The sequence below is a fragment of the Triticum urartu genome, chromosome 5 (genome assembly GCF_003073215.2).
Source record: "Triticum urartu cultivar G1812 chromosome 5, Tu2.1, whole genome shotgun sequence".
In the NCBI taxonomy this organism is placed as follows: domain Eukaryota; kingdom Viridiplantae; phylum Streptophyta; class Magnoliopsida; order Poales; family Poaceae; genus Triticum; species Triticum urartu.
In genome coordinates, this window is record NC_053026.1 from 560,487,986 (window position 1) to 560,515,175 (window position 27,190).

Sequence of the window (27,190 nt, forward strand, 5' to 3'; positions counted from 1 at the left end):
CTACAGTTATGTAGGGAACATACCTCCATATGTCCACTGACGATGCTAGACGCACCACCAAAACAGGGGCTAGATGGGAAGAACCTTATTCCATTTTGAGGGAGCCACCGAATTTTCGACGACTTTTCAAGAAGGACAAAAAACCTAACAAAACTCAAAGAAACATCTAAAAACGAAGCCTTCTAAACAGCAATGGTCGGGATCCACCGAGCCCCCATTACTCTAAGGCCACAGGACGGGGTGGTTCCATAAATACTTTTGTCAAGTTGAAACCATTGACCCTTCTAAAAGAAAAATAAAAACTGTAACCACGACAGTTATGATGATCATCGGCACTGCCACCTAAAATTTCGAATTGTTACGATCTTTCTACTGTAGCATTCTTCCAGAAAGACGTCTAAACACTAGTAAGATTTAAAATTCAGATTTGTTGGACGCTTCTCATAAAAAAAAGACACCCTTCAAAAATTATGAGATGCTGCTTATTATGGCGTGCACACGGTATTCTTTAGTAAAAGGCGAAAGAATAGTTGAAAATACAAAGGTGAACACGGGTGCACGCGCACCCATGTGAATAGTAAATTCATAAAAAAATACTAAAAAAACTATTAAAAAATCTGAAATTTCGTAGTATGAATCTTAGTCGATCATTCTATTCACGTGTGAAGTTTCATGATGTATTAATACCCATAATATTCTTAGTGAAGAAAATAGAAATACGACCATACTTTTCATTAAACAGCGTTTTTTAATATAGCTTCAATTTTGTCATTTTTCCCCAGATTATCACAGATATGATTTCTTCGTGAAACTTCATATGCAAGTATACCAGTTGACTATGTATATTTTAAAAAAATCAGATTTTTTTTATTTTTATAGCATTTTTTTGAATTTACTATTCATAAAGGGTAAGCGCGCATCCATGTTCATCAAATCCACGTCCAAAGAATAGTTCGCTTTGTGCTCACCAAGCAGCTGCGTGCCTCTCACTCAGCACACCGCGACCGCTTATGTAGACCAGCTCCCTGCCCAGTTTCCGTCAGCCAGGCGAGGTGGGACTAATCCAAACGCTCAGCTCCCCCGTCTGTGCTGTCTTCTGCCCCGGACCGCACCAGCAAAGCCCACACAAGGGGCGCCCATGGCCCAAATAAAGTGAACCATGTGGGTCCGTGGTGTTGTGAGGAGTTGCTCCGTTGGGCTTTGCTTCGCGCATGGATTTGATCTGTGTACGCATGGTCGCTTCGTCTGTTATTTTTTTTTTCAGATTCAGACTCGTCTCACCTTTGTTCGTGAGTCGTGACCATGAAGATGAAGAAACCATGCACCGATCTTGCAGGGGAAAATGGGTCCTGCACAGGTATCTTGGGCCAAATGTTGCTGTAAACTTGTGCCGGTGTGTGCTAGGAAGGCTGATATGATCAATCCATCCATCAATGGTTGGAGCTAGGGGTGGACTAACGAGCAGCTTGGCTCGTTAAGCTCGTACTCGTTAAGCTCATGCTCGTTAAGATTAACGAGCAGAAAACCCTGCTCGGCTCGGCTCGTTTGAAACTCGTTAAGTTCGTGACCGCTCGTTAACAAATTATAATGTGTTACGATATACATGATGAATGTGTAGGTGTGGTTTTCAAGATGAAATGTGGTGACCACAAAAAGAAATGCAGTAGTTCGTTGCCTCATATGTCGATTAGATTGAATAGATGGGCTAAGGTTCTACAAAAGTTTGTCACGTAAGATGAAATTATGTGTTGTGTTAGCTGGTTGTAATGGGGAGTATCATATACTAGTATCATGCATATGATACTAGTCTATGATACTACATCCCTAATGCATAGTATTATATGTTAGTATCATAGAGGACCACATTTATTGCCATGCATGACATAAAGTATCACATCATTTAATATGATACGGTATCATGATATGATACTCAAGCCTCTCTTTCTTCATTTAATTCTATGCCACTTCATCAAAATTGCTTAGTTGGCATGTATGATACTACCTATGATACTCTTATTACGGGCAGCCTTATTACTAACGAGCTTAACGAGCTGCTCGTGAAACTCATCAGCTCGCTCATTAATCTCGTTAAGCTTAACGAGCTGAAATCAATGATTGGCTCTGTTCATTAAGAAGCGAGCTACGAGTTTAACGAGCTGAACTGTCGATCGCTCATTAAACTCGCGAGTTACGAGCTTTTGGTCCAGCCCTAGTTGGAGCACCCGCATGATCCTCAAAAAAAAAAAAGATTGGAGCCCCCCGCATGGGCAAACTACAAGACCAGCTACTCCTCACGGAGTAGAGTAGCAACTATGGACGGCCGGATCTGTACCGTAGTTACGTGGTTTTACTATCAAGTCGGCCACATGTTGTTGCCGCACTTCACCACACCGGCAGACCACGCCGTACCACCTACACCCCGTTTACCATGTGTGTTTGCCGGTGGCGCAAATAATTGGACCATCGATCACGGAGCATGACTGTTTCCTTGCGCGGAAATCAACGTCGGGTCAGTGGAGCAAACAGTCCCAACCCGGAGACGGGCCGTTACATTAGCCCGATGCCCACGGCCACGGAGCACCCAGCAGGAGCGGCACAACTCGTGCAATAATTCGTGACACCGTCACCGCCATCATCAAGGCTATATGTATGGCTACTCTATAAGCTTGCTGATGCGGAGCAACTGCCATCGTGCACGCGCAATCATCACACCGGCCGGGTTCAATTCGGTTCAATTCAAACGCGCGACGGTCCACTAGGTTGTACTCGTACGCACGTACGTAGACGAGGCCGGCTCACACTGTCGTGCCCCGTGAGGCGCCATGACCAATCGCGTCCCTTTGGCTGGCTTGCACCGTACTGCACGAGGAGAGGGCGAGCTCCCTAATCGCAAGCAAAGAATCAGACTGTTTAGTAGTGGTTGTTCTAGAAAGAAAGAAAGAAAGAAAGAAAGAAAGGAGACGTCCACTTGGTCCACGACGGCCGCATACGTAGACGCGCCAACGACGTGCGGAATGCGCTTACCGCAGCAGCGCCCGCCGGACCAGCAGCACGAAACGTGTGCACGCCTCCCGTCCCTCCCTTGACTCCTCACAGCTGTCTCGCAGCCACACGCGACGCGGAATTGCGGATAAGGTGAGGCGGACTGATGAGCGCGGCTGCGCGTACGGGCCGAGCTCAGCTCAGCTCACACCGCTGCGTCTCACTCCTGGTTCAGTTGCGCACAGCTCAACTCCAGTGCTGTGCAGTGCAGTGCGCCCGACAACCGGCCGGTTCGTTTTATGTCGATTTTGCATCGTCTCCATCCGCGTATTTCATCCTTGTATCGAATGGGCTGGATAGGGACCGTGGTATTCTTTATGCAATACTTGGAAATGACACCTCGCACCTGGAGACTACGTACTTAATTCGTTTCGGCAGATTTGGAATATTCATGGACTTCTACTTCTACACCGTTCAGGTGATTACATGGCGTCCAGCTGTGGCACGAAGCTTTCCGGCCGTGTAACGACCATGGCACTTGGCAGCAACGTACCATGCAAGCTCCTTCGCATTTGACTTTTTTTTTTGCGTTGAAACGTTCATCATGAGCGCCTCACTAGAAACTTTTGACGGGTGGAAACCATTCTTGACCGGATCCAGATTCACAACTTCTGTTCATATCACACACGAAAAGCCACCCGTCATGTGACGCCGTCCAGGGCGGGTTCACCTTTGCCGGTGCCAACCCAAACACATTGACCAAATCAACCATGCACCACCTGATAACAAGCATCTGCCACACCACAGGCAGGACGGCTCCCAATCAGCCACGTTCCGGTCTTCCTTCAGTGATCAACATTCGGACGATAGTCTGCATTACATGATCGACCCTAGGACATGATCCACACACACACCAACATCAAAATCTCGTTACAAAAGAATGGAGAGTGCGAAAGAGCCAAGCAGATGCGCAGGCCAAGAAGGCTATATCCACACATTCTAACGGGACCAAAACTAATCCTTCCTCCATCTCGATCTCATCGATTCCAACCAAGCTCGCGGCCAGCGCCATGGCCGATCCGGCGGCGGGCAGCGGCACCACGGTTAACCCCATAAACCCTTTGGAACCCCGGCCGAGAGGTTCGCCGCGACGCAGCACCATCATGAGACATCACACTCCCTTGGTGCCAACCACTGAGACTGACTTTTAAAATCTATCAGTGTCCATGTTTACATTTTCTCACTCGACCTGCTCGCCTATGAGGTCAAGGCCTACTAACAAGAAGGAGATGCCCTGGAACAGCAGGAAGTAGAAGTGTATACCCTGTTTCGTCAGCAGGCTGCGAGCGGCGGCCGTCAGCAGGAGCAGCGACAGCGCCAGCTCCTTCTTGTAGATCCGGTTGTGCTTCTTCTGCTTCTTCCCTTCCTTCTTCGGGCTCGCCTGCTCCTCCTTCAGCACCATCAGCGCCTCCAGGCTCGGCGCCGACCCGGTCTTCTGCTGCTGCCGCAGCTCCCTGGGCGGCGCCGCCGCCGCCGCCAGGGAGATGAGGTCGCCCTCCGACGACCGGCCAGACTTCTTGGTCACCACCCACTCGTAGGCGCTCCCGAGCTGGAACAGGCCCGAGATCATGGCGTTGAACTTGGTCACCGACATGGTGTTCTCGAAGAGCAGGTACGGGATGATGAAAGGGAACGACTTTGGGGACGGCAGGATGTTGAGCAGGGACATGAGGGCTGGGATGTAGCACACGACCCAGTCGGGGAGCTCGGCTTCGGGCACAAACATCGTCATCGGGAGGATGATGCAGAAGAGCGTGAAGGAGTAGAATGGTAGTATCAGCTTCCGGAGCAGGAAGAAGAGGAAGATCAGGTTGAATTTCTTCCACACCGAAATCTGCAGTAAAATAAAACGGAGTTAATACATAACTAAATTGATGCTATATTAGAGAGAGGTACATAATTTTCATGATAACAGATAAAGAAAGTAAACACAGTTACCTTTTAAACTCCTGCATTCTTACACAAATTATAACAATTACGTTTGAAACACCGTCACGAATTTAAATTTCTGCATTCTAATAGCAAGTACACCACGGTGTTATATACTACCTCTGTAACTTAATGTAAGACGTTTTTGCAGTTTAATTTGAACCGCAAAAATGTCTGACATTAAGTTACAGAGGGAGCACTTGTATTGCAGTGTGCTGAACAGCTGAAGGCAAATGATGACGAAGCATATTCAAAGTGTAACCTAAGCAACCGCCACAAAATGCGAGAAGAGCATGCTGAATTGGGTGTTTACATACTCTCAATTCAAAAGAAGTAACATTTCAGAGTTTTCGCCAGCAATTTTAAGATTAGTGGAGCACGTCTCACGTGCCACATCTCAGTTAGCTTATAGCACTATCTAAATAGTAGTAGTGTGCAAGAAAACGAGCATAACAACACCTTGGACTTGATGATGTCCGGTATGCAAAGCCTGAAGAGCTGCATTGGACCGGAATGCCACCGATGTTGCTGCTTCCTGTAAGCCTCGTATGACTCTGGCAGTTCGCATTGGCACTGTCGACATTAAGACAAATATTTCAGCTCAATTGAAATGGTGCGCACAACTTTCAAATAACCTATTCAGAAGAAATTGTTCATGACAATACCTCGACGTCGTTCAGGAAGATAAACTTCCAGCCATGGAGATGCGCCCGAACGGCAATGTCCATATCCTCCACTGTTGTCCGTTCCATCCACCCGCCGGACTCCTCCAGCGCCTTGATCCTCCACACGCCGGCGGTGCCATTGAACCCGAAGAAGTTTAAGAAGACACCATTCACCTGCTGCTCCACCTCAAAGTGGAAGCAAAGATTTATGTTCTGCAACCGGGTCAATAAGTTTTCATCCTTGTTCACAAACGACCATCTCGCTTGCACCAGCCCCAATTCATCGTTGTCCTAACAACAGCAACACAATTGACAAATCAGAACTGGAATCCTAAAACCATAGACGATTGACAACAATAAAAGTAGTAGCACAAACATTCCCCTGAATCTACCTTGAAATGTGGCACGGTGCGCTTTAAAAAGTCGGTGTTTGGCTGGAAGTCAGCGTCAAAGATGGCAACAAATTCGTAATCCTTGACGTAGCTGCAGGCCATGGCCGACTTGAGGTTCCCGGCCTTGTACCCGTCCCTGAGCACGCGGTGCCGGTACAGGATCCGGGCCCCGGTCTGCTGCCACTTCGCGACCTCCTCCCTGATGAGCGACTGCGTCGTCGGGTCGTCGGAGTCGTCCAAAACCTGAACCAGGAAGTTGGACCTCGGCCAATCGAGGTTGCAGACGGCCGCAATTGATTGCTGATACACCTGCACGACGAACAATGGGTGGTTACGAGGCTGCGAATTTGGAAGGGGATTAATGGTGCGGCCTGAGAGCGAGCGACACTGACCTCTTTCTCGTTGCACATTGGTATCTGGACGAGCACCATGGGGTAGTAGCCGGCGTCGGGGTCCTCGGCGTCCGGCAGCGCCGGGGACCTGAGCCTGGGCTTGATGCGCTTCACGGTGATGTAGAAGCTGCCGAGGCACTGGATGAGGCGGTCGGCGCTCTGGATGAGGAAGAGCACGACGCAGGCGTCGGTGAGGAACTGGAGCAGGGGCGCGAGGTAGGCGGCGCGGAGGCGCAGCCAGGAGGCGTAGAGCGACTCGACGCCGATAATGGGGAGGGCCAGGGCGGAGGCGGCGAGGTCCCAGCCGTGGAAGCGCGCGGCCAGCTCGACGGCGAGGAGGAGCAGGGAGAGGAGGAGGAAGGCCCTAATGAAGGCGTAGAAGCGGGAGCGGAGCACGGGGCTCTCGCGAGCCGGGCCGGGCGCGCCGGCGTCGGCATCGGTGCGGCCGTCGGCCACGCGGCGCCTGGCGGCGGCGCCGAGGGTGACGGCCGCGGAGGCCAGCGAGGCGAGGCAGCCGGCGGCGCGGTGCGCCTTGAGGAGCAGCACCCAGGTGATCTGCTTGGCGTTCTTGCCGCGGCCGCCCTTGCGGCGGGCGGCGCCGGAGACGAGGAAGTCCTCGTCCTCGGCGTCCTCCGGGGAGATCTCGGAGATGGACCAGTTGGGGTTCTCCATCTTGACCACCACCGGCGTGCCCCGGTAGGCGCCGGCGCCGGCCCTAGCGCCCCATAAGCCGGTCCACGGCGCCATGAATGGCCGGTCCGAGAACCCAACCCCCGCCCTCCCTCCGGCCAAGGGCCTGGACCTTTCGTTCCCCCCGCCCCCAAATTAGACGCCCACTCCACCACACACTATTCCTGGCCCCCGGCGCCCCCTTCCGTCCTCCCTCCTTTCCACCCCTCCCAACTCCAACTCCACCGCCGCCGCCGCCGCACACCAATCTACCACCTCAGAACTCCACTGTGCGAGTGCGCAGCTCACTCCACTGCCATTAGAGCTTTAAGAAGAGGAGGGCGGCGGGCAGAGGACGAGGGCGGACGGGCTGGGAACAGCTCGACGCGTCTCCAGAGACAGACAGACAGAGGGAGAGGGAGAGGGAGAGAGATCGGCCCGGCCGTGGGGGCAAATATTTTAGGGCGCTTCCTTCCTTTGTCTTTCCCTGCGTTAATTCCCTTTTACTTCGCCGCATGTCCTTTTACCCCCCCTAATTTATTCACTTACCTTCCTTTGCACTCCTGCTGCTGTGCCGCTGCCGCTGCCGGAGATAATTACGGTGAGAAATTCACGCGTTTCCTGTGGTTCAGCTCTCTGGTGGGATCCATCATGCAATTGCATTGCATGGCACCAGCCTCGGCTTTACACTTGGGTCTGTTTAGAACACATCTAGATGTGACATAATTATGTCACATCTAAGCTGATATTCACTTTGTTGTTTGTGGTCTATATTTTTGTCTTTGTTTTTTTTGTTTCTTGTTGCTGCATATGTATTTATGGGAGTTTAGATGTGACATCTTTAAAAAACATTTAAATGTGAATTAGTCAAACTGTTACACTTTGGTCCATGCTTTCCAACAAAATAAAGCCCGTGCATGTTTCACCCTTTTGTTTACTATATTTTCATGTCCGTAAAGTCTTATCATCCATTGTGCTCGCTTCCTTGTTCAAGTTTCCGGAGTACCCACAGGTTTTATTTTGACTTTTTTACGTTTTCAAGTAGTAACTTCTGTGGGTAAGCTATACTAAACTTGGGTTGGATTTGGTCCCAAAAGATGGCAATGACTGTATTTGCTCGTCTCTCTCTCTCTCTCTCTGACACGAGAGGAACAGTGTGAGTGTGACGTAGTGTACTTTGGGGGTTCCTCGCATCTGGCAAGAACGTCCCTCCAATATTTTGTTTTCAGAGAATGGTCCCTGAGTATTTTTTGGAGAAAATTTTCAATTGATGCCGCTGCCGAATAATAGTACTCCCTCTGTATCCATATTAATTGTCGTTTTTTTTGCAGGGATATTAATTATCGCTGATTTAGTACACTAAAACTAATATGGATTGCGGAGAGTATGTATATTCATATTACTTTCTTCATTATTTCAGTACTCATACATGTATAAAGAAATAATGGTTGGAAATATATGTTGGTAATTGATTACAAATGCATAAGGAATTAAGAAGCTCATACTATAAATATGTAATATTATAGCATACATGTGCTAGAAAATATCCAAAAACTTGCTACTGCATTAATATGGAGTGGAAAATGTATGTTCGAAACAACACACGATCTCAAAATCTCAAATTTTCAACAAAGTTTCAATTCGACATCTCTATGGACAATCTACGTTTGAAACAACACAAACTAGTACATGTCTCCACGAACAACAACCGTTAGAGCAACGGATGTCACTTTATTTTAGTCATGTGGAACATCTACAAGCAATGGTCCAAACACTCTTTAGCAACAATAAGAACAACCTAACATTGAGTTGCGAGCTTTGTATTTGGTGATGATATATATTCGGATGGAAAACATGAGAGGGAACTCCTTTGATGGTAATGTGCATGTGGATCCCTAGTATTTTCGCATGTTCATTTGGAAAATAGGTCACACGGTAATTGAAAATCAAATTATTCTAGATTGAGAGTTGCTACATGTGCGATGTGTACCATTGGTCAAATTTCCTGTATGGCGATAATTACGGTGAGAAAATCACGTGTTTCCTGTGGTTTAATTCTGATGTGGGATCCATTATGCAATTGCATGGTACCTCGGCTTTACACTTTGGTTTGTGCTTTCGGAAAAAAAAGTTTGTGCATTTTTTCATCCTTTTATTTTTCTTGTCGTCTATCACCCATGTCTTTATGGAAGTGCTAAAAATATGGCTATGGATTTTTTAATGGTAAAGCGAATGTTTCTTAGGCAAATTATGTGTCGCAAGCGTGGCAATGCCCTTCAGCAAGCATGGCAAATCTTAGCTAAGTAATTGAACATTACAGAATTTATCATGCTTGTTTAAGGAAATTGACATGCTGTGACACCTTTAATGTGCCATGTTTAAAAACCTGATGTCAGATTTATAGCATGATCCCTTCCTTTATTCATTTTTGTAGTAACCATGATTATTTCAACGTTTTTCTTGCTTGCGCTGATTGTGTCTTACAGATGACAGATTTCGAGTAACTTCTGTGGGTAAACTACTAAACTTGGGTTTGATCTGGTCCTTCTGGCGAAAAGATGGCAGTGACTATATTTGGTCCTTTCTCTCTGACACTACTGGAGGAACAGTGTGAGTGTGACGCAGTGTGCTTTGCAGGCACAAGGTTTCCCACGTTTGCCAGAAACAACCCTCCACCTTTAATTTTCAGAGAATTTGTCCCTGTGTAACACAATGTTGGGTCAAAATCTGATTTGTATTTTTGGGGGACAACTCGTTGGAGAAATTTTAATTGATGCCTCTGCCAAATAATAGTACTACATATTCATATTGGTTTCTTAATTATTTCAGTGACAACTTATACATGTACAAGGTATAAAAAGGTGCTAGAAAATGTAGCTGGTAATTGCTCATAAATGCAGAAGGAATCAAGGAGTACATACTAATATCGTTTTGCAAGATGTTTTAGTTGGGCTTGAAAAAACGATATTATATTGTAAAACGGAGAGAGTAGTTATCGAGGACATTTACTTTCGGTGACTATTATACATATAGAAAATATATTTAAAAGCCTAGTTTTATCAATATAAAAATGTATGTTCGAAACTACTCACCATCTCAAAATACCAAATTTTCGTCAAGATGTACTACCATGCTATATGGACAATATGCGTTTGGAACCATACAAGTTATCACATGTGTCCGCAAACAACAAGTACTAGAGCAACAGAGGTCAATTTGTTTAGTAATGTGGTACGTCTAGACAAACAATCTTTAGCAACAGTAATAACAACTTAACATTGAGTTGCAAGCTTCGTATTCAATCATGAGAGTGAACCCCTTTGATGGTAAAGTGCATGAACATCCCTAGGTTAAAATCAAGAGGCACAAATTCCTCAATACATGCGGGACTATGCTTGAGCCGCATTGCAGTGGTGCACTCCGTGCGACTATAGTTTGCCTGATGACCTGCCTCTCTATTTTGCTCTCGACATATCTTTTGTGGAGTAAACTCCCTACCAGACATTAACGATCTAATCTCTAAACCAGTTGTCCATAAGCCGCACGATCCATGTCAACGCTTGACGGGGTCAACAAGGCCTCCAAAGAATGCAAGTGAACAATGACCAGAAGGGTAGTTCGTTGGATGGCAAGAGCCATACCTTGCATTAGATCATGAATCTCCGCCTCCATAGCACCATTGTAGTGAAAGAAAAATGATACATTGTAAAGATCGTGTCTCCACATCATCATACCAACCGTCGCTAAGCCATCCTTCAGGAAGAAGGAGACATCAACAGAGAGGGCGACATGGTCCGCCAGTGGCGGAGGCCATGGGATAGCGGGCACCAATGGCTTCACTTGATGCATTGTCCATTCTACATTTCCCCTTTTAGCATTTCTTCGACTAGGTACTTTCAAGCATGCCCGTTAGACTTCCAACAACTGTCCTAAAACTATAGCGTTGCGTCAACACGTGGTACCTCCTTGTCATGCAAAAATTCATTAAGAATGTGACACACATGCCAGCCGAGCATGATGACTTTATCTCACATGGATTCAGGACACTGCAACAACACATTCAACATCCACTCCTCTTCGTTATCAACTAACAAGTTGTCTCGTGGGAGGTCCCGAACCTGGCGCATGTGTAGCCACAAGTGCTTGAGAAGAACCCTTGTTCTCCTCTCCGCATAGGCCACATGTGGCTCGTTTGGGGTTTGCGCCTTACAAACCGAGGTGACTAGAGCACCCGACGCTATCTACCAAGCCATGTTGGAAATATGCCCTAGAGGCAATAATAAATTGGTTATTATTATATTTCCTTGTTCACGATAATCGTTTATTATCCATGCTAGAATTGTATTGATAGGAAACTCAGATACATGTGTGGATACATAGACAACACCATGTCCCTAGTAAGCCTCTAGTTGACTAGCTCGTTGATCAATAGATGGTTACGGTTTCCTGACCATGGACATTGGATGTCGTTGATAACGGGATCACATCATTAGGAGAATGATGTGATGGACGAGACCCAATCCTAAGCCTAGCGCAAAGATCGTGTAGTTCGTATGCTAAAGCTTTTCTAATGTCAAGTATCATTTCCTTAGACCATGAGATTGTGCAACTCCCGGATACCGTAGGAGTGCTTTGGGTGTGCCAAACGTCACAACGTAACTGGGTGGCTATAAAGGTTCACTACAGGTATCTCCGAAAGTGTCTGTTGGGTTGACACGAATCAAGACTGGGATTTGTCACTCCGTGTAAACGGAGAGGTATCTCTGGGCCCACTCGGTAGGACATCATCATAATGTGCACAATGTGACCAAGGAGTTGATCACGGGATGATGTGTTACGGAACAAGTAAAGAGACTTGCCGGTAACGAGATTGAACAAGGTATCAGATACCGACGATCGAATCTCGGGCAAGTACAATACCGCTGGACAAAGGGAATTGTATACGGAATTGATTGAATCCTCGAAATCGTGGTTCATCCGATGAGATCATCGTGGAACATGTGGGAGCCAACATGGGTATCCAGATCCCGCTGTTGGTTATTGGCCGGAGAGTTGTCTCGGTCATGTCTGCATGGTTCCCAAACCCGTAGGGTCTACACACTTAAGGTTCGATGACGCTAGAGTTGTTTTGGGAAATAGTATGTGGTTACCGAAGGTTGTTCGGAGTCCCGGATAAGATCCCGGACATGACGAGGAGCTCCGGAATGGTACGGAGGTGAAGATTGGTATATTGGACGAAGGGTATTGGAGTCCAGAATTGTTCCGGGGGTACCAGGTGATGACCAGCGTGTCCGAAAGGGGTTTCGGAGGCCCCGACAAGCGTTGGGGGGCCTTATGGGCCAAGGGGAGAGGGCACATCAGCCCACTAAGGGGCTGAGCGCCCCTCCCACCCCATCTCACGTAACCAGGAGAGGTGGGGGCGCCACCCCTAGGGCAGGCGCCCCTCCCGGCTTGGGGGCAAGTTTCCTAGGGGGTGGGGGCGCCCAAACCCATCTAGGGTTTCCCCTGTGGCCGCCGCCCCTCCCCTAGGGAACCCTAGGGCGCCTCTCCCTCCTCCCTTCCCCCTATATATAGTGAGGGAGAGAGAGGGCAGCCGCACCCCTTCCCCTGGCGCAGCCCTCTTCCTCCTCCAACACCTCATCCTCCTCCGTAGTGCTTGGCGAAGCCCTGCCGGAGAACCACGAGCTCCATCACCACCACGCCGTCGTGCTGTCGGAGTTTTCCCTCAACTTCTCCTCTCACCATGCTGGATCAATAAGGAGGAGACCGTCTCCCAACCGTACGTGTGTTGAACGCGGAGGTGCCGTCCGTTCGGCGCTAGGATCATCGGTGATTTGGATCACGACGAGTACGACTCCATCAACCCCGTTCACTTGAACGCTTCCGCTTAGCGATCTACAACGGTATGTAGATGCACTCTCCTTCCCCTCGTTTCTAGATTACTCCATAGATTGATCTTGGTGATGCGTAGAAAATTTTGAATTTCTGCTACGATCCCCAACAGTGGCATCATGAGCTAGGTCTATGCGTAGTTTCTATGCACGAGTAGAACACAAAGTAGTTGTGGGCGTCGATTTTGTCAACTTACTTGCCGTTACTAGTCTTATCTTGATTCGGCAGCATCGTGGGATGAAGCGGCCCAGACCGACCTTACACGTACTCTTACGTGAGACTGGTTCCACCGGCTGACATGCACTAGTTGCATAAGGTGGCTAGCGGGTGTCTGTCTCTCCCACTTTAGTCGGATCAGATTCGATGAAAAGGGTCCTTATGAAGGGTAAATAGAAATTGGCAATTCACGTTGTGGTTTTGGCGTAGGTAAGAAACGTTCTTGCTAGAAACCTATAGCAGCCATGTAAAAACTTGCAACAACAATTAGAGGACGTCTAACTTGTTTTTGCAGCATGTGCCGTGTGATGTGATATGGCCAAAAGGATGTGATGAATGATATATGTGATGTATGAGATTGATCATGTTCTTGTAATAGGATTCACAACTTGCATGTCGATGAGTATGACAACCGGCAGGAGCCATAGGAGTTGTCTTTATTTATTTATGACCTGCGTGTCAACATAAACGTCATGTAATTATTTTACTTTATTGCTAAAGCGTTAGCCATAGTAGTAGAAGTAATAGATGACGAGACAACTTCAAGAAGACACGATGATGGAGATCATAATGATGGAGATCATGGTGTCATGCCGGTGACAACGATGATCATGGAGCCCCGAAGATGAAGATCAAAAGGAACAAAATGATATTGGCCATATCATGTCACCATTTGATTGCATGTGATGTTTATCATGTTTTACATGTTATTTGCTTAGAACGACGGTAGCTTAAATAAGATGATCCCTCACTAAAATTTCAAGAAAAGTGTTCCCCCTAACTGTGCACCATTGTGAAGGTTCGTTGTTTCGAAGCATCACGTGATGATCGGGTGTGATAGATTCTAACGTTCGAATACAACGGGTGTTGACGAGCCTAGCATGTACAGACATGGCCTCGGGACACATGCGAAACACTTAGGTTAACTTGACGAGCCTAGCATGTACAGACATGGCCTCGGAACACGGAAGACCGAAAGGTCGAACATGAGTCGTATAGAAGATACGATCAACATGAGATGTTCACTGTTGATGACTAGTCCGTCTCACGTGATGATCGGACACGGCCTAGTCGATTCGGATCATGTTTCACTTAGATGACTAGAGGGATGTCTATCTGAGTGGGAGTTCATTAAATAATTTGATTAGATGAACTCAATTATCATGAACATAGTCTAAATTGTCTTTGCAAATATGTTGTAGATAAATAGCTCACGTTGTAGCTCCCTGTTTCAATACGTTCCTAGAGAAAGATTAAGTTGAAAGATATTGTAAGCAATGATGCGGACTAGGTCCGTAGTCCGAGGAGTGTCCTCACTTCTACACAGAAGGCTTACGTCTTTGAATGCACCGCTCGATGTGCAAACCCCTACAACATCGTCTGTGGATGTTGTGAACACCTGTCAAACACATCCCGATGACTACTTGATAGTTTAGTGCACCATGCTTTACGGCTTAGAATCGGGATTCCAATGACGTTTTAAACGCCATAGAACATATGAGATGTTCCAAGAGCTGAAATTGGGATTTCAGGCTCATGCCCGTGTCGAGAGGTGTGAGACCTCTGACAAGTTCTTTTTGCCAACAAGATGGAGGAGAATAGCTCAGCTAGTGAGCATGTGCTCAGAATGTCTGGGTGCTACAATCACTTAAATCAAGTGGGAGTTAAACTTTCAGATAAGATAGTGATTGATAGAGTTCTCTAGCCACTATCACTAAGCTACTAGATCTTCGTGATGAACTATGACATGCAAGGGATGGAGTTGATCCCGGAGCTGTTCGCAGTGCTTAAGACCGCAAAAGGTAGAAATCAAGAAGGAGCATCAAGTGTTGATGGTTTAACAAGACCACTGGTTTCAAGAAGGGCAAGGGCTAGAAGGGAAACTTCATGGATGGCAAACCAGTTGCAGCTCCAGTAAAGGAACCCAAGGTTGAACCCAAACCCGAGACAAAGTGCTTCTATTGTAAGGGGAACGGTCACTGGAAGCGGAATTACCCCAAATGCATGGTAGATAAGAAGGCTGGCAACTTCAACAAAGTATATACGTGTTATTAATGTGTACCTCGCTAGTACTCCTGGTAGCACCTGTGTATTGGATACCGGTTCAGTTGCTATTACTGGTGACTTGAAGCAAAAGCTACGGACTAAACGGAGACTGGCTAAGGGCGAGGTGACGATGTGTGTTGGAAGTGTTTCCAAAGTTGATGAGATCACCATCGCACGTTCCATCTGCCTTCGGGATTAGTATTGAACCTAGATAAATATTATCAGGTGTCTACGTTGAGCATGAATATGATTAGATCATGTTCATTGCAATACGGTTATTCAATTAAATTAGAGAATAATGGTTATTCTGTTTACATGAATAATACCTTTCATGGTCATGCACCCTATGTGAATGGTTCATTGAATCTCGGTCGTGGTAATACACATGTTCACGCCAAAGGATGTAGAGTTAATAATGATAGTACCACTTTCTTGTGGCACTGCCGCTTAGGTCATATTGGCGTAAGATGCATGAAGAAACTCCATGTCGATGGATGTTTGGAGTCACTTGATTTTGAATCGCTTGACACATGCAAGCCATGCCTCATGGGCAGGATGACTAAGACCCCGTTTTCAGGTACAATGAAACGGGCAAGTGACTTGTTGGAAATCATGCATGCTGATACGTGTGATCCAATGAGAATTGAAGCGTGCGGTGGATATCGCTATTTTCTCATCTTCACTGACGATTTGGGTAGATATAGGTATATCTACTTAATGAAGCACAAGTCTGAAACATTTGAAAAGTTCAAGCGATTTCAGAGTGAAGTTAAGAATCATCATAACAATAAGATCATGTTCCTACGATCTGATCAAAAGGGGATTTTCTGAGTTATGAGTTTGGCAATCACTTAAGACATTGTGGAATTGTTTCACAGTTGAAGCCACCTGGAACACCACAAGGTAATGGTGTGTCCGGACGTCGTAATCGAACACTATGAGATATGGTGCGATCTATGATGTCTCTTATCAATCTACCGTTTTCATTTTGAGGTTATGCGTTAGAGACAGATGCATTCACTTTAGATAGGACACCATCTAAGTCCGTTGAGATGACGTCGTATGAACATTGGTTTGGCAAGAAACCAAAGTTGTCGTTTCTTAATGTTTGGGGCTGCGATGCTTAAGGCTTCAGCCGGAGAAGCTCGAACCCAAAGCGGACAAACACATCTTCATAGGATACCCAAAGGTGATAGTTGGGTACACCTTCTATCTCAGATCCGAGGGCAGATTGTTTGTCGCTAAGAACGGGTCCTTTCTCGAGAAGGTGTTTCTCTCGAAAGAACTGAGTGGGAGGAAGATAGAACTTGATGAGGTTGTCGAACCTTTACTTCAACTAGAGAGTGATGCAACACAAAAAGATGTTTTATGTGGCGCCTACGTCTGTTGAATAGGAAGTTAATGATAGTGATCATGAAGCTTCGGATCAAGTTGCTATCGAACCTCATAGGTCGACAAGGACATGTACTACTCCTAAGTGGTACGGTAATCCTGTCTTAGATATCATGTTGTTAGACAACAATGAACCTACGAGCTATGAAGAAGCGATGGTGGGCCCGTATTCCGACAAATGGTTAGAAGCCATGAAATCCGAGATAGGATCCATGTATTAGAACAAAGTATGGACTTTGGTGGACTTGCCCGTTGATCGGCAAGCCATTGAGATAAATGGATCTTTAAGAAGAAGACGGACGTGGGCGGTAATGTTACCGTCTATGAAGCTCAACTTGTGGGAAAGAGTCTTTTCACAAGTTCAAGGAGTTGACTACGATGAGAATTTCTCACCCGTAGCGATGCTTAAGTCCGTCGGAATCATGTTAGCATTAGCTGTATTTTTCGATTATGAAATCTGACAGATGGATGTCAAAACAAGTTTTCTTACCAGTTTTCGTAAGAAAAAGTTGTATGTGATACAATAAAAGGTTTTGTCAATCCTAAGGATGCTAAAAGGTATGCTGGCTCCAGCAATCCTTCTATGGACTAGAGTAAGCATCTCGGAGTCGGAATATATGCTTTGATGGAGTGATCAAAGCTTTTAGGTTTATACAATGTTTGCTAGAAACTTGTATTTACAAGAAAGTGAGTGGGAGCACTACAACATTTCTGATAAGTATATGTGGATGACATATTGTAGATCCGAAATAATGTGGAATTTCTGGAAAGCATAAACGGTTGTTTGAAGAGTGTTTTTCAAAGGAAGACCTGGATAAAGCTGCTTACAAATTGGGCATCAAGATCTATAGAGATAGATCAAGACGCCTGATGATACTTTCAAAGAACGCACACCTTGACATGTTTTTGAAGGAGTTCAAAATAGATCAGTCAAAGAAGGGGTTCTTGCCTGAGTTGTAAGGTGTGAAGTTGAGTAAGACTCAAAGATTGACCACGACAGAAGAAAGAGGAAGGACGAAGGTCGTCCCCTATGCTCTTGTCATAGGCTCTATACGGTATTGTCACGACCGGGTTTTCCGGGTATGAATTTCCAGAAAAAGACCGTCGTGCTCATCAGCCCCAGGATTACTGTTAGCTGATGAGGCTCCAACTTGATACAGAAATTTCCAAGCAAAATACAAAATATGTGGTACAAGACCATTCTGGCCTGTGAGTACAACAATTAGGTTTCTGGTGGTCGATGGCGGAAGCGGTTTGTGAGACATCAGTATATATGGGACTCCATTTCCCACAGGAACAGCTGACCAGGTTAACTCCTATCTTCGCGAGGCTGCTATCACCGTTGCTTAGGTCCCGAGGCTGTCATCGCCACGCTCCTCTCCAAGCAAGCAATCTGGCCAAGACAATAGCCAGGGACAAGCCAGTGAGTACTTTGAATGTACTCGCAAACATTAAGAACACAGGTATAATATAATTGATAAACATGCACTGAAAGATTCCATGATCACATCGCCAGTCATAAATAAAACATCTTTTATGCATGCAAGCAGGTTATTTTCATGCAACGTGAATAAGCAGTAATAGAGTGGGAATAAAATGTCACAGTCGGGCGTCTGAGCGACACCACATACAAGGCTTTAAAAAAAATGCCACAGTCGGGCGTCTGAGCGACACCACATAAAAGGCTTTAAAAGAAATGCCACAGTCGGGCGTCTAAGCGACACCACATAAAGGGCTTTAAAAGAAATACCACGGTTGGGCGTCTGAGCGACGCCACATAAAGGGCTTTAAAAGAAATGCCACAGTCGGGCGTCTGAGCGACACCACATAAAGGGCTTTAAAAGAAATGCCACAGTCGGGCGTCTGAGCGACACCACATAAAGGGCTTTAAAAGAAATGCCAAAGTCGGGCGTCTGAGCGACACCACATAAAGGGCTTTAAAAGATAAATAATCACAATGGATATCTAGGAGGTAGAACCGTCCCAGGGATACTCGATAATATAATAATAATGCAACGGGTTAGTCCATCACAAAATAATAATCATGGTCCTCACAAGTAACCAGTCGGTATCCAAGTTTGGTTTAACAATATCTCCTCCAAAGACCGACACAAAGACCAACACTTGACCCATCCCAGACTGTAATCCTTAACCATGGACACGGCTATTCGAATAGGTTTAATCTCTGCAGAGGGTGTACTCTTTACCCGCGAGTAACGGATTCCTTTAGTCCATCGGGACTAATTCCGTCTATGGCCTTTTAGTTGAAAACACGCCTAATTTGCACACACCAGCTTAACTCATCGGTGTCTGGAATCACCCACGACACTTGTTAAGCAAAACTCTAAGTGGGGAGGCTACAACCTCGCGTAGCATGGGATCAAATTTATATTGCGCGCTCTAAGGGGTGGCCTCCCCTCTCGGTCCCAACCGGAAACACCCATGCCCCCGGACCAGGTGGCCTGCCTACCAGCTACAACCGGTATCTTCCACCATGACCTCTCTGTACGGTGTGTGCTTGAAAGGGGTTGACGACTTACTGAACCATACCCTACCTGCGGCAGGGACAAGTGGTAGTACATAGCAAGTATGGGGGTTACTGGAACAAGACTCGATCTACGGTCGACTCAGGATGTTTATAAATTCCCTGCATGACATGTATAACAAATATATTTCAACCAACAAAATCATCACCCATTGTACCTTACTATGCCATACCGGACACAACCGTCTCGACGGAGACCGGCGACAAGCTCACGCCTACCCAAGGCAGAGGCTTTCCCGGATTTCTTTCCGGCATGCATGCAAGGCACATGAGGATGATTACCATCACAAGTATATTCATTTCCAATAGCAAGGAAATCACTAATATGCATTCATGCAAAATGATCATATCACATGAAATAACAAGTTCTCCGATATAAGGTGGTGTTATAAACGTGTCAACTAACACACCAAAAATATTATTCCGGGGTTCAGAATGCTTGCCTTCATGGAGTGGAAAGGCAGGGTGCACTCCAAAACTTTTGAAAGTTTTCTTCCTCTCTCCAAAAATCCTATTTTCAAAAATATGCAAATAACACATATTTTAAAAACAGTACAAAAAAGTTGTTTGGAAAATTTTCAAATAAATCTTAAAATAAACTAGATAGAATTTGAGAGATGTAGGAAAAAGAATTAATTCATTTGGAGTTATATTTAAAAAGTTATAGGCAGTCAAAGTTGTGGTCAAAATCTGTTATTTGAAATAAAACAGAAAAGAAAACGTTTCAGAGGGGAATACGCTTTCGGAGCGGGGAAAACGTACCGGGTTGGATTACGCCTCCACTTATCCAGCGTGGACCGCGCGTGAGTCACCGACAGTGGGCCTGCCTGGCCCACTGGTCAGGTTTGACTGGTCCACGCGCGCGTCGTCTCCCCCTGACCGAACAGGGGCGGAGCTCCGGCGAGGCTCGCCGGCGAATGGCGGCGTCCCTCGGTGATCTGAGTGCATGGGCGTGCTCAGGAGGTCGAGACGAACTCGGGGGTACCCGCTATGGTCGCCGACATGGACGGAGTTGCCGGCGACGAGCTTCGTGGCGGAGATGGCTTCGGGGGCGAAGTGAGTTTGGGGCTGCGGTGGTTCCCAATCAAAATTGAGCAGGGGAACGAGTTCACGGGGGAATGAAAAGGTTCCTGGTGAAGAGAACGGAGAGGAGGAGGCCTTGGTGGTGCCGGAATGGCCGGGGCAGTGGCGGCGGCTGCGGTTGCGGTTGCCGGAGATGAGGAAGGAGGCCTCCCCGGGTCGATTGGCTGCCAATGGGGGTCCTCGGGAGATGGCTTGGGACTGCCTGCGTGCGGAGATGAGCTCGGGGCTCCTTAAATGGGCGAGCCAAGGCGGTTCCGCGGCGGCCGCGGATAAGGTCGCCGGCGACCGCCATTCTGTAGATAGGGCGTCGTGGCGGCGACGAGCGCTAGTGGACACACTCGTGGATGAGCTCGCGCTGTTCCAGGGGCCAGGTGGCGAGCGGGAGAGGCTCGGGCGGCGCCGACATGAGCAGAGGCTGTCGGGCGGCTGCGGCGGCTAGCTCTTGGCCTGCCGGGCGTGGCGAGGGGCGGCTTGGCGCGTAGCGGTGAGGAGGGACGTGCGTGGCGTGGCTCTGCAGTGGTGGCAAGGCCAGGGGCGCGACGCGTCGTCTCGGGCGCGGCACGTGCAAAATGCGTGCCAAACGCACGCTCTGCTCGCGCTCCGAGCGTGCACGGGACGTGCTCGACGTAATGCCAGAGCATGCTAGAGGTCGCGGTTGAGGCTGGGAAGAAACAGGGCTAGGTTAGGGTTAGATAGAGGGTGAATGGGCATGATGGTTAGGTCAGGTGGCCAAGTTCACAATGTAAACTTGAATCCATGCCAAATCTGGCTATGCACACAGGGTGTTTGTCAAAATGCCAAGGGCATCTAGGCAATACTTGGGGTGGCCAAAATCTCCAGGTCAAGTTCTCCTTAGATGAATGAGAAGGTGGTGAGGTTAGTTGGCCAAAATCAGAAACTTATTAGTGCAAGTTTTGCAAAACTTCAATTCTGGACAGAAGATAAATGACATTATTTCATGAACCAAAAATATTCAAATGGGTGCATGCTCCTGGACTTAGGGGTTTGGTAGGGATGTCCACAAGTAGGAGAAAGCACAAGATCATTGGAGCAAAATTAAATAGGGTTGTAGTAGAAATCACAAGGCTGGACCAGAATGAAAATGAGGTTGATTCACTCAAATTTTTCAAATAACATCATTGGGTTTTTGCATAAAGTTGAATCATATGCTACTACCAATATCCCATAATTTTGGTGGAGGCTAGAAAGAATTATTTAGATGGGTTGTAGTGCAAAATTGCACTCTGGATCAGAGAAGAAAAATTGAGTGTAGAGCTCAAAATATTACATGAATAAAAGATATTTTTGTATAAAAGTGATTTAAAAACATCACATGACATCTCCAAATTTTGGTTGGAATTTTAAGTGAATTTATCAAATGGTTGTAGTTCAAATATGGCCATATAACCTTGAAAAACCATTTTTCAAGAAAATAAAGATCAAGCAATTTAATTAGGTAATTAGTTATATTGATAAAAGAAAAGTTTTTCTTGAGAGGTTAATCAAGTCCAATAACATATTTGAAAGGTTTTCACCTTAGGGAACAATTCTATAATAACAAGGGAGACAATGGTTCAAAAAAATAAAAAGGGAGCCCAGAAAATAAAAGTTTTAATTCCTGGCAAAATCTTAATTAATAAAACAAGGCCAAAATTTTTGGGGTGTCACAGGTATGCCATGCTGAGTACCGCACCTGATGTGTGCCTTGCCATATGTCTGGCAAGAAGGTACAAAGGTGATCTAGGACTGGATCACCAGATAGCGGTCAAAATTATCCTTAGAGGAATAAGGAAATGTTTCTCGGTTATGGAGATGATAAAGAGTTCGACGTAAAGAGTTACGTCGATGCAAGCTTAACACCTATCCGGATAGCTCTGAGTAGAGATACCGGATACGTATAATAGAGCAACAATTTGGAATAGCTCCAAGTGGACGTGGCAGCAGCATCTACGATATAAAGTTTTGCGAAATACATAGCGATCTGAATATGGCAAGACCCGTTGACTACAACCTCTCTCACAAGCATAACATGATCAAACCCAGAACTCATTGAGTATTAATCACATAGTGATGTGAACTAGATTAGTGACTCTAGTAAACTCTTTGGATGTTGGTCACATGGCGATGTGAACTAGATTATTGACTCTAGTGCAAGTGGGAGACTATTGGAAATATGCCCTAGAGGCAATAATAAATTGGTTATTATTATATTTCCTTGTTCATGATAATCGTTTATTATCCATGCTAGAATTGTATTGATAGGAAACTCAGATACATGTGTGGATACATAGACAACACCATGTCCCTAGTAAGCCTCTAGTTGACTAGCTCGTTGATCAATAGATGGTTATGGTTTCCTGACCATGGACATTGGATGTCGTTGATAACGGGATCACATCATTAGGAGAATGATGTGATGGACGAGACCCAATCCTAAGCCTAGCGCAAAGATTGTGTAGTTCGTATGCTAAAGCTTTTCTAATGTCAAGTATCATTTCCTTAGACCATGAGATTGTGCAACTCCCGGATACCGTAGGAGTGCTTTGGGTGTGCCAAACGTCACAACGTAACTGGGTGGCTATAAAGGTTCACTACAGGTATCTCCGAAAGTGTCTGTTGGGTTGGCACGAATCAAGACTGGGATTTGTCACTCCGTGTAAACGGAGAGGTATCTCTGGGCCCACTCGGTAGGACATCATCATAATGTGCACAATGTGACCAAGGAGTTGATCACGGGATGATGTGTTACGTAATGAGTAAAGAGACTTGCCGGTAACGAGATTGAACAAGGTATCGGATACCGACGATCGAATCTCGGGCAAGTACAATACCGCTGGACAAAGGGAATTGTATACAGAATTGATTGAATCCTCGACATCGTGGTTCATCCGATGAGATCATCGTGGAACATGTGGGAGCCAACATGGGTATCCAGATCCCGCTGTTGGTTATTGCCGGAGAGTTGTCTCGGTCATGTCTGCATGGTTCCCGAACCCGTAGGGTCTACACACTTAAGGTTCGGTGACGCTAGAGTTGTTATGAGAAATAGTATGTGGTTACCGAAGGTTGTTCGGAGTCCCGGATGAGATCCCGGACATGACGAGGAGCTCCGGAATGGTCCGGAGGTGAAGATTGGTATATTGGACGAAGGGTATTGGAGTCCGGAATTGTTCCGGGGGTACCAGGTGATGACCAGCGTGTCCGAAAGGGGTTTCGGAGGCCCTGGCAAGCGTTGGGGGGCCTTATGGGCCAAGGGGAGAGGGCACATCAGCCCACTAAGGGGCTGAGCGCCCCTCCCACCCCATCTCACGTAACCAGGAGAGGTGGGGGCGCCACCCCTAGGGCAGCCGCCCCTCCCGGCTTGGGGGGCAAGTTTCCTAGGGGGTGGGGGCGCCCAAACCCATCTAGGGTTTCCCCTGTGGCCGCCGCCCCTCCCCTAGGGAACCCTAGGGCGCCTCTCCCTCCTCCCTTCCCCCTATATATAGTGAGGGAGAGAGAGGGCAGCCGCACCCCTTTCCCTGGCGCAGCCCTCTTCCTCCTCCAACACCTCATCCTCCTCCGTAGTGCTCGGCGAAGCCCTGCCAGGGAACCACGAGCTCCATCACCACCACGCCGTCGTGCTGTCGGAGTTTTCCCTCAACTTATCCTCTCACCTTGCTGGATCAAGAAGGAGGAGACGTCTCCCAACCGTACGTGTGTTGAACGCGGAGGTGCCGTCCATTCGGCGCTAGGATCATCGGTGGTTTGGATCACGACGAGTACGACTCCATCAACCCCGTTCACTTGAACGCTTTCGCTTAGCGATCTACAAGGGTATGTAGATGCACTCTCCTTCCCCTCGTTGCTAAATTACTCCATAGATTGATCTTGGTGATGCGTATAAAATTTTGAATTTCTGCTACGATCCCCAACAAGCCATCACCTTCATCTTTTGTGGGAGAGAAGATCGCCACATGTAGGTCCACAAGGATCTCTCCCAAGTAGGATGGGCAAGGGAGGGCCCGCCAGCAAAAGCATCTTCATGGGCAATAGTAGCTAGCTGATAAACACTCTTCACCGAAAAATGACAGTGCTTGTCGCCAGGCCAGAAAGTATAGGCATAAACTAGTGTGTGTGTGCGAACCTTCACTATCTCGCGTGTGGTACATCCATATCCCAGAAGAACTCATTAAGGCGTTGGATGTTCCCGGCACCATGGTCATCCGAGAAGTCTGAGACCCAATTGAAGCAGCAGATCCACTTCGATGACACCAACCGAATAGATGGTCCCTGAGGGATCCATTGATCCTCCAAGCTCTGATCGAAGTATCATTACCCACAAGCCTATAATTTCTTCCTTAACAAGTTTCTGTCCATATTCAATTCCCTTCCACGCATTTGAATAATGCTCATAGAAAAATGTATCTACGAGGTTTCCATTGGGATAATAGTTTGCTCGTAGTAAATGAGCACATAAGCTCTCTGGGGTATCAAGTAGGCGCCACGCTTACTTGGCAAGAAGTACTTAGTTAAACTTAAGCATGTCTCAGAAGCCTAGCCCCCTTTAGCTTTAGGAACAATCATTTTGTCCCAACTTAACCATGCCATTTTTCGCTTGCCCCTTTCCACACCCCACCCATATTGCCGCATGAGATGTGTAAGATCATCACAAACTGAAGCTGGCGGCTGAAAGACACTCATCACATAAGTGGGGGGGCTTGGCGAGCTTTTCATACCTCACCAAGTAAACTTGGTGTTCCTTTTCCATGAACAATACCGACAAATTTTGTGAGAGGTAGGCATATATCATGATGCACCCGCATCCTAATGTAGTCATCCGTCGAGTTGCCATTCAATCTCATGTCTAAAATTTTACCCGAATTCTTCTTAAGCTTTTCTATCATCTCCTTACAAAACACATCCGAGATCTTGTGAATCTAAAGCCAAATTAGCATATATGCAATCACAACCTCTTATGCAGGATTGATCCAGTCATATAGACATAAGAGTATAGCCCAGAATCTGAAGATACATGACCCCTGCTCCATCATCCTTTCCCAATCACCAAAACAAGATGCCTGGACAACGAAGAGGTTCGAACAGATGGGATGGAATCTGATTTCTTGCACCGTGCTCCATGACGCACACATGTGTGCGAAGAACGCATACATGGCTAAAGGTTTTGTTGGTGTGAACCCTAGCCAATGCGAACCATCTAGCACCTTTTCCACCTTTGGATCTTCCCCACCAGACTATCAAAAACCTCGTCTTTCAGATCGAGCTGATCGAAAAAACACACCTAGGTCACCAGTGTCGCCGCCAAAACCACCGCTTCCCGCCACCGACCGGACATCGGAGGGGCCTGCCATGGAGACTTGGGGGAGGCGTCGCTGGGAAAAGGGTGGGAGACAAACGGGAGGATCATACCGCGAGGTGAACGTGGTATTTACTCAACCTTGCTGCCTAGCACTACACATAGAATTTGTTTACTGGTTAACCATATGTAGGTCCTTTATACGTGCTACTAGGACAATAAATTTCTATAAAAAAAAAGATCTGGAAATTATGTTGTAAGATTGCGTAGCACTGCCAAAGCTGATAAATGCAGTCATATTGCTGCCAAAGACCTGCTTAGGTCCACGTCGTGAGCACTTGTCCCGCCCGTATATATATCCGATAGTAAATCACGGTGATTCTCTTTGGCACCGCAGTGAAATCTTTTATCCCTCTGTTTAAAACAAAGTATCTTCGCAGGATTGATTTCCTGGATTTCCACACAACCGTCTGCCTGTTTACCGACACGGTAATTCGCTGGGCCTGCGAGGTCGCTCCTGCAAAAATGGAGCCAACCAGGACCCAGCAGCTTATTATCATCTCTCGTGTCACCCCGTGAACAGCGACAGCGGCACAGCGTTCTCGAGCCGCGCGACGTCGCGGATCCGACGGCGGGGACCCTGACCGACGTCGGCCCTTTCAAACAGGGCCGTCGGATGCCCCTGACACTCTTTTCCCTGTCCGCGCCGTACGTAGCCCACACCGGTAAAGAAAGCGACACCGAAGCAAAGGGAAAAAGGCCGGCGGTGGTAAAAGGCAAAGCGTAACGCAGCGCGTGTGGTCCACCCGTGCCGCAGGCAGAGGCGGGCCCCGCACGGGTCTCCGGCGGTCGGCGGCCCCACCCCCACGAGAAGGAAGCCGGAGCTCGGAAAGCGGGGCACGTTCCCGTATCCTCCGGGCGAGCGACCTATGGACTATCTTTCGCCCGGGCGGCGGCCCATCCATGATCTTTTACGTGACGAGCGGGCGGATTCTCTTGGAGACGAGAGGAGGCGGGCGTATGCGTGTGCCAATGAATGCGGCCATCAATGGGCGGCCTAGCTGGGGTGGCCGGGTGGGTGGGTGCATCGCCTCGCCTCGGTGGAGCTTGCACGGCAAGGGAGTGAAGGTCCCGTGTCCGTCCGTGGCGCGCCCTTGATGTGGTGCCAGGACAGGGAGGGAGCCCCCCGTACGTACGTACGTGCGTGTGTCCATTAACGCGCCACTGGGATCGGGGACAGACATACATGCTCCGCAGACCACAAGCCCACATGGACATGTGCGTCTGTGTACCAGCGTGTCAACTCGGGGTGGTAAAACCAGTCCGCAGATGATGCTGCTTCCGAAGGCCAAACTGGGTGGGCACTTTGTCTTTGCTCCAGGTAAGGCAGCCATGATGCACCAACTGTCCACGGCTCTTCTCTTCTGGTAGCTTAACGGCTACGAAACACGTGTTTGACTGACTGCGTGCTACTAGTGTTCAGATTGAGCATAATCTCGGACTTTGTCAGGAGCCATGGCTTGACTGACTGACAGGTGGATCCAAGGAGAGTTCCTTTGGCTTCCTTGGTACTTTCTGTGATGATGAAAGCGTTTTTATCCCCGCGCAGTGTATCTTGCGCACCGGCGGACCCA

General features: G+C 47.3%; 1 protein-coding gene and 1 non-coding gene across 2 annotated transcripts; both read right to left on the reverse strand.

The window, feature by feature from the left end:
* Positions 1–438: 438 nt before the first annotated feature.
* On the reverse strand, positions 439–556 carry LOC125511701. The gene has a single exon (XR_007285063.1). It is a non-coding gene; the product is annotated as a U5 spliceosomal RNA (small nuclear RNA).
* A 3,607-nt stretch (positions 557–4,163) lies between these two features.
* LOC125510710 (probable xyloglucan glycosyltransferase 9) lies at positions 4,164–7,533 on the reverse strand. Its single transcript, XM_048675961.1, has 5 exons — positions 6,421–7,533; positions 6,029–6,337; positions 5,637–5,927; positions 5,431–5,544; positions 4,164–4,876 (listed from the first exon to the last, which is right to left on the reverse strand). The coding sequence occupies exons 1-5, from the start codon at positions 7,165–7,167 to the stop codon at positions 4,223–4,225; spliced, it is 2,115 nt and encodes a 704-aa protein (XP_048531918.1). The 5' UTR covers positions 7,168–7,533; the 3' UTR covers positions 4,164–4,222.
* Between the last annotated feature and the right edge of the window lie 19,657 nt (positions 7,534–27,190).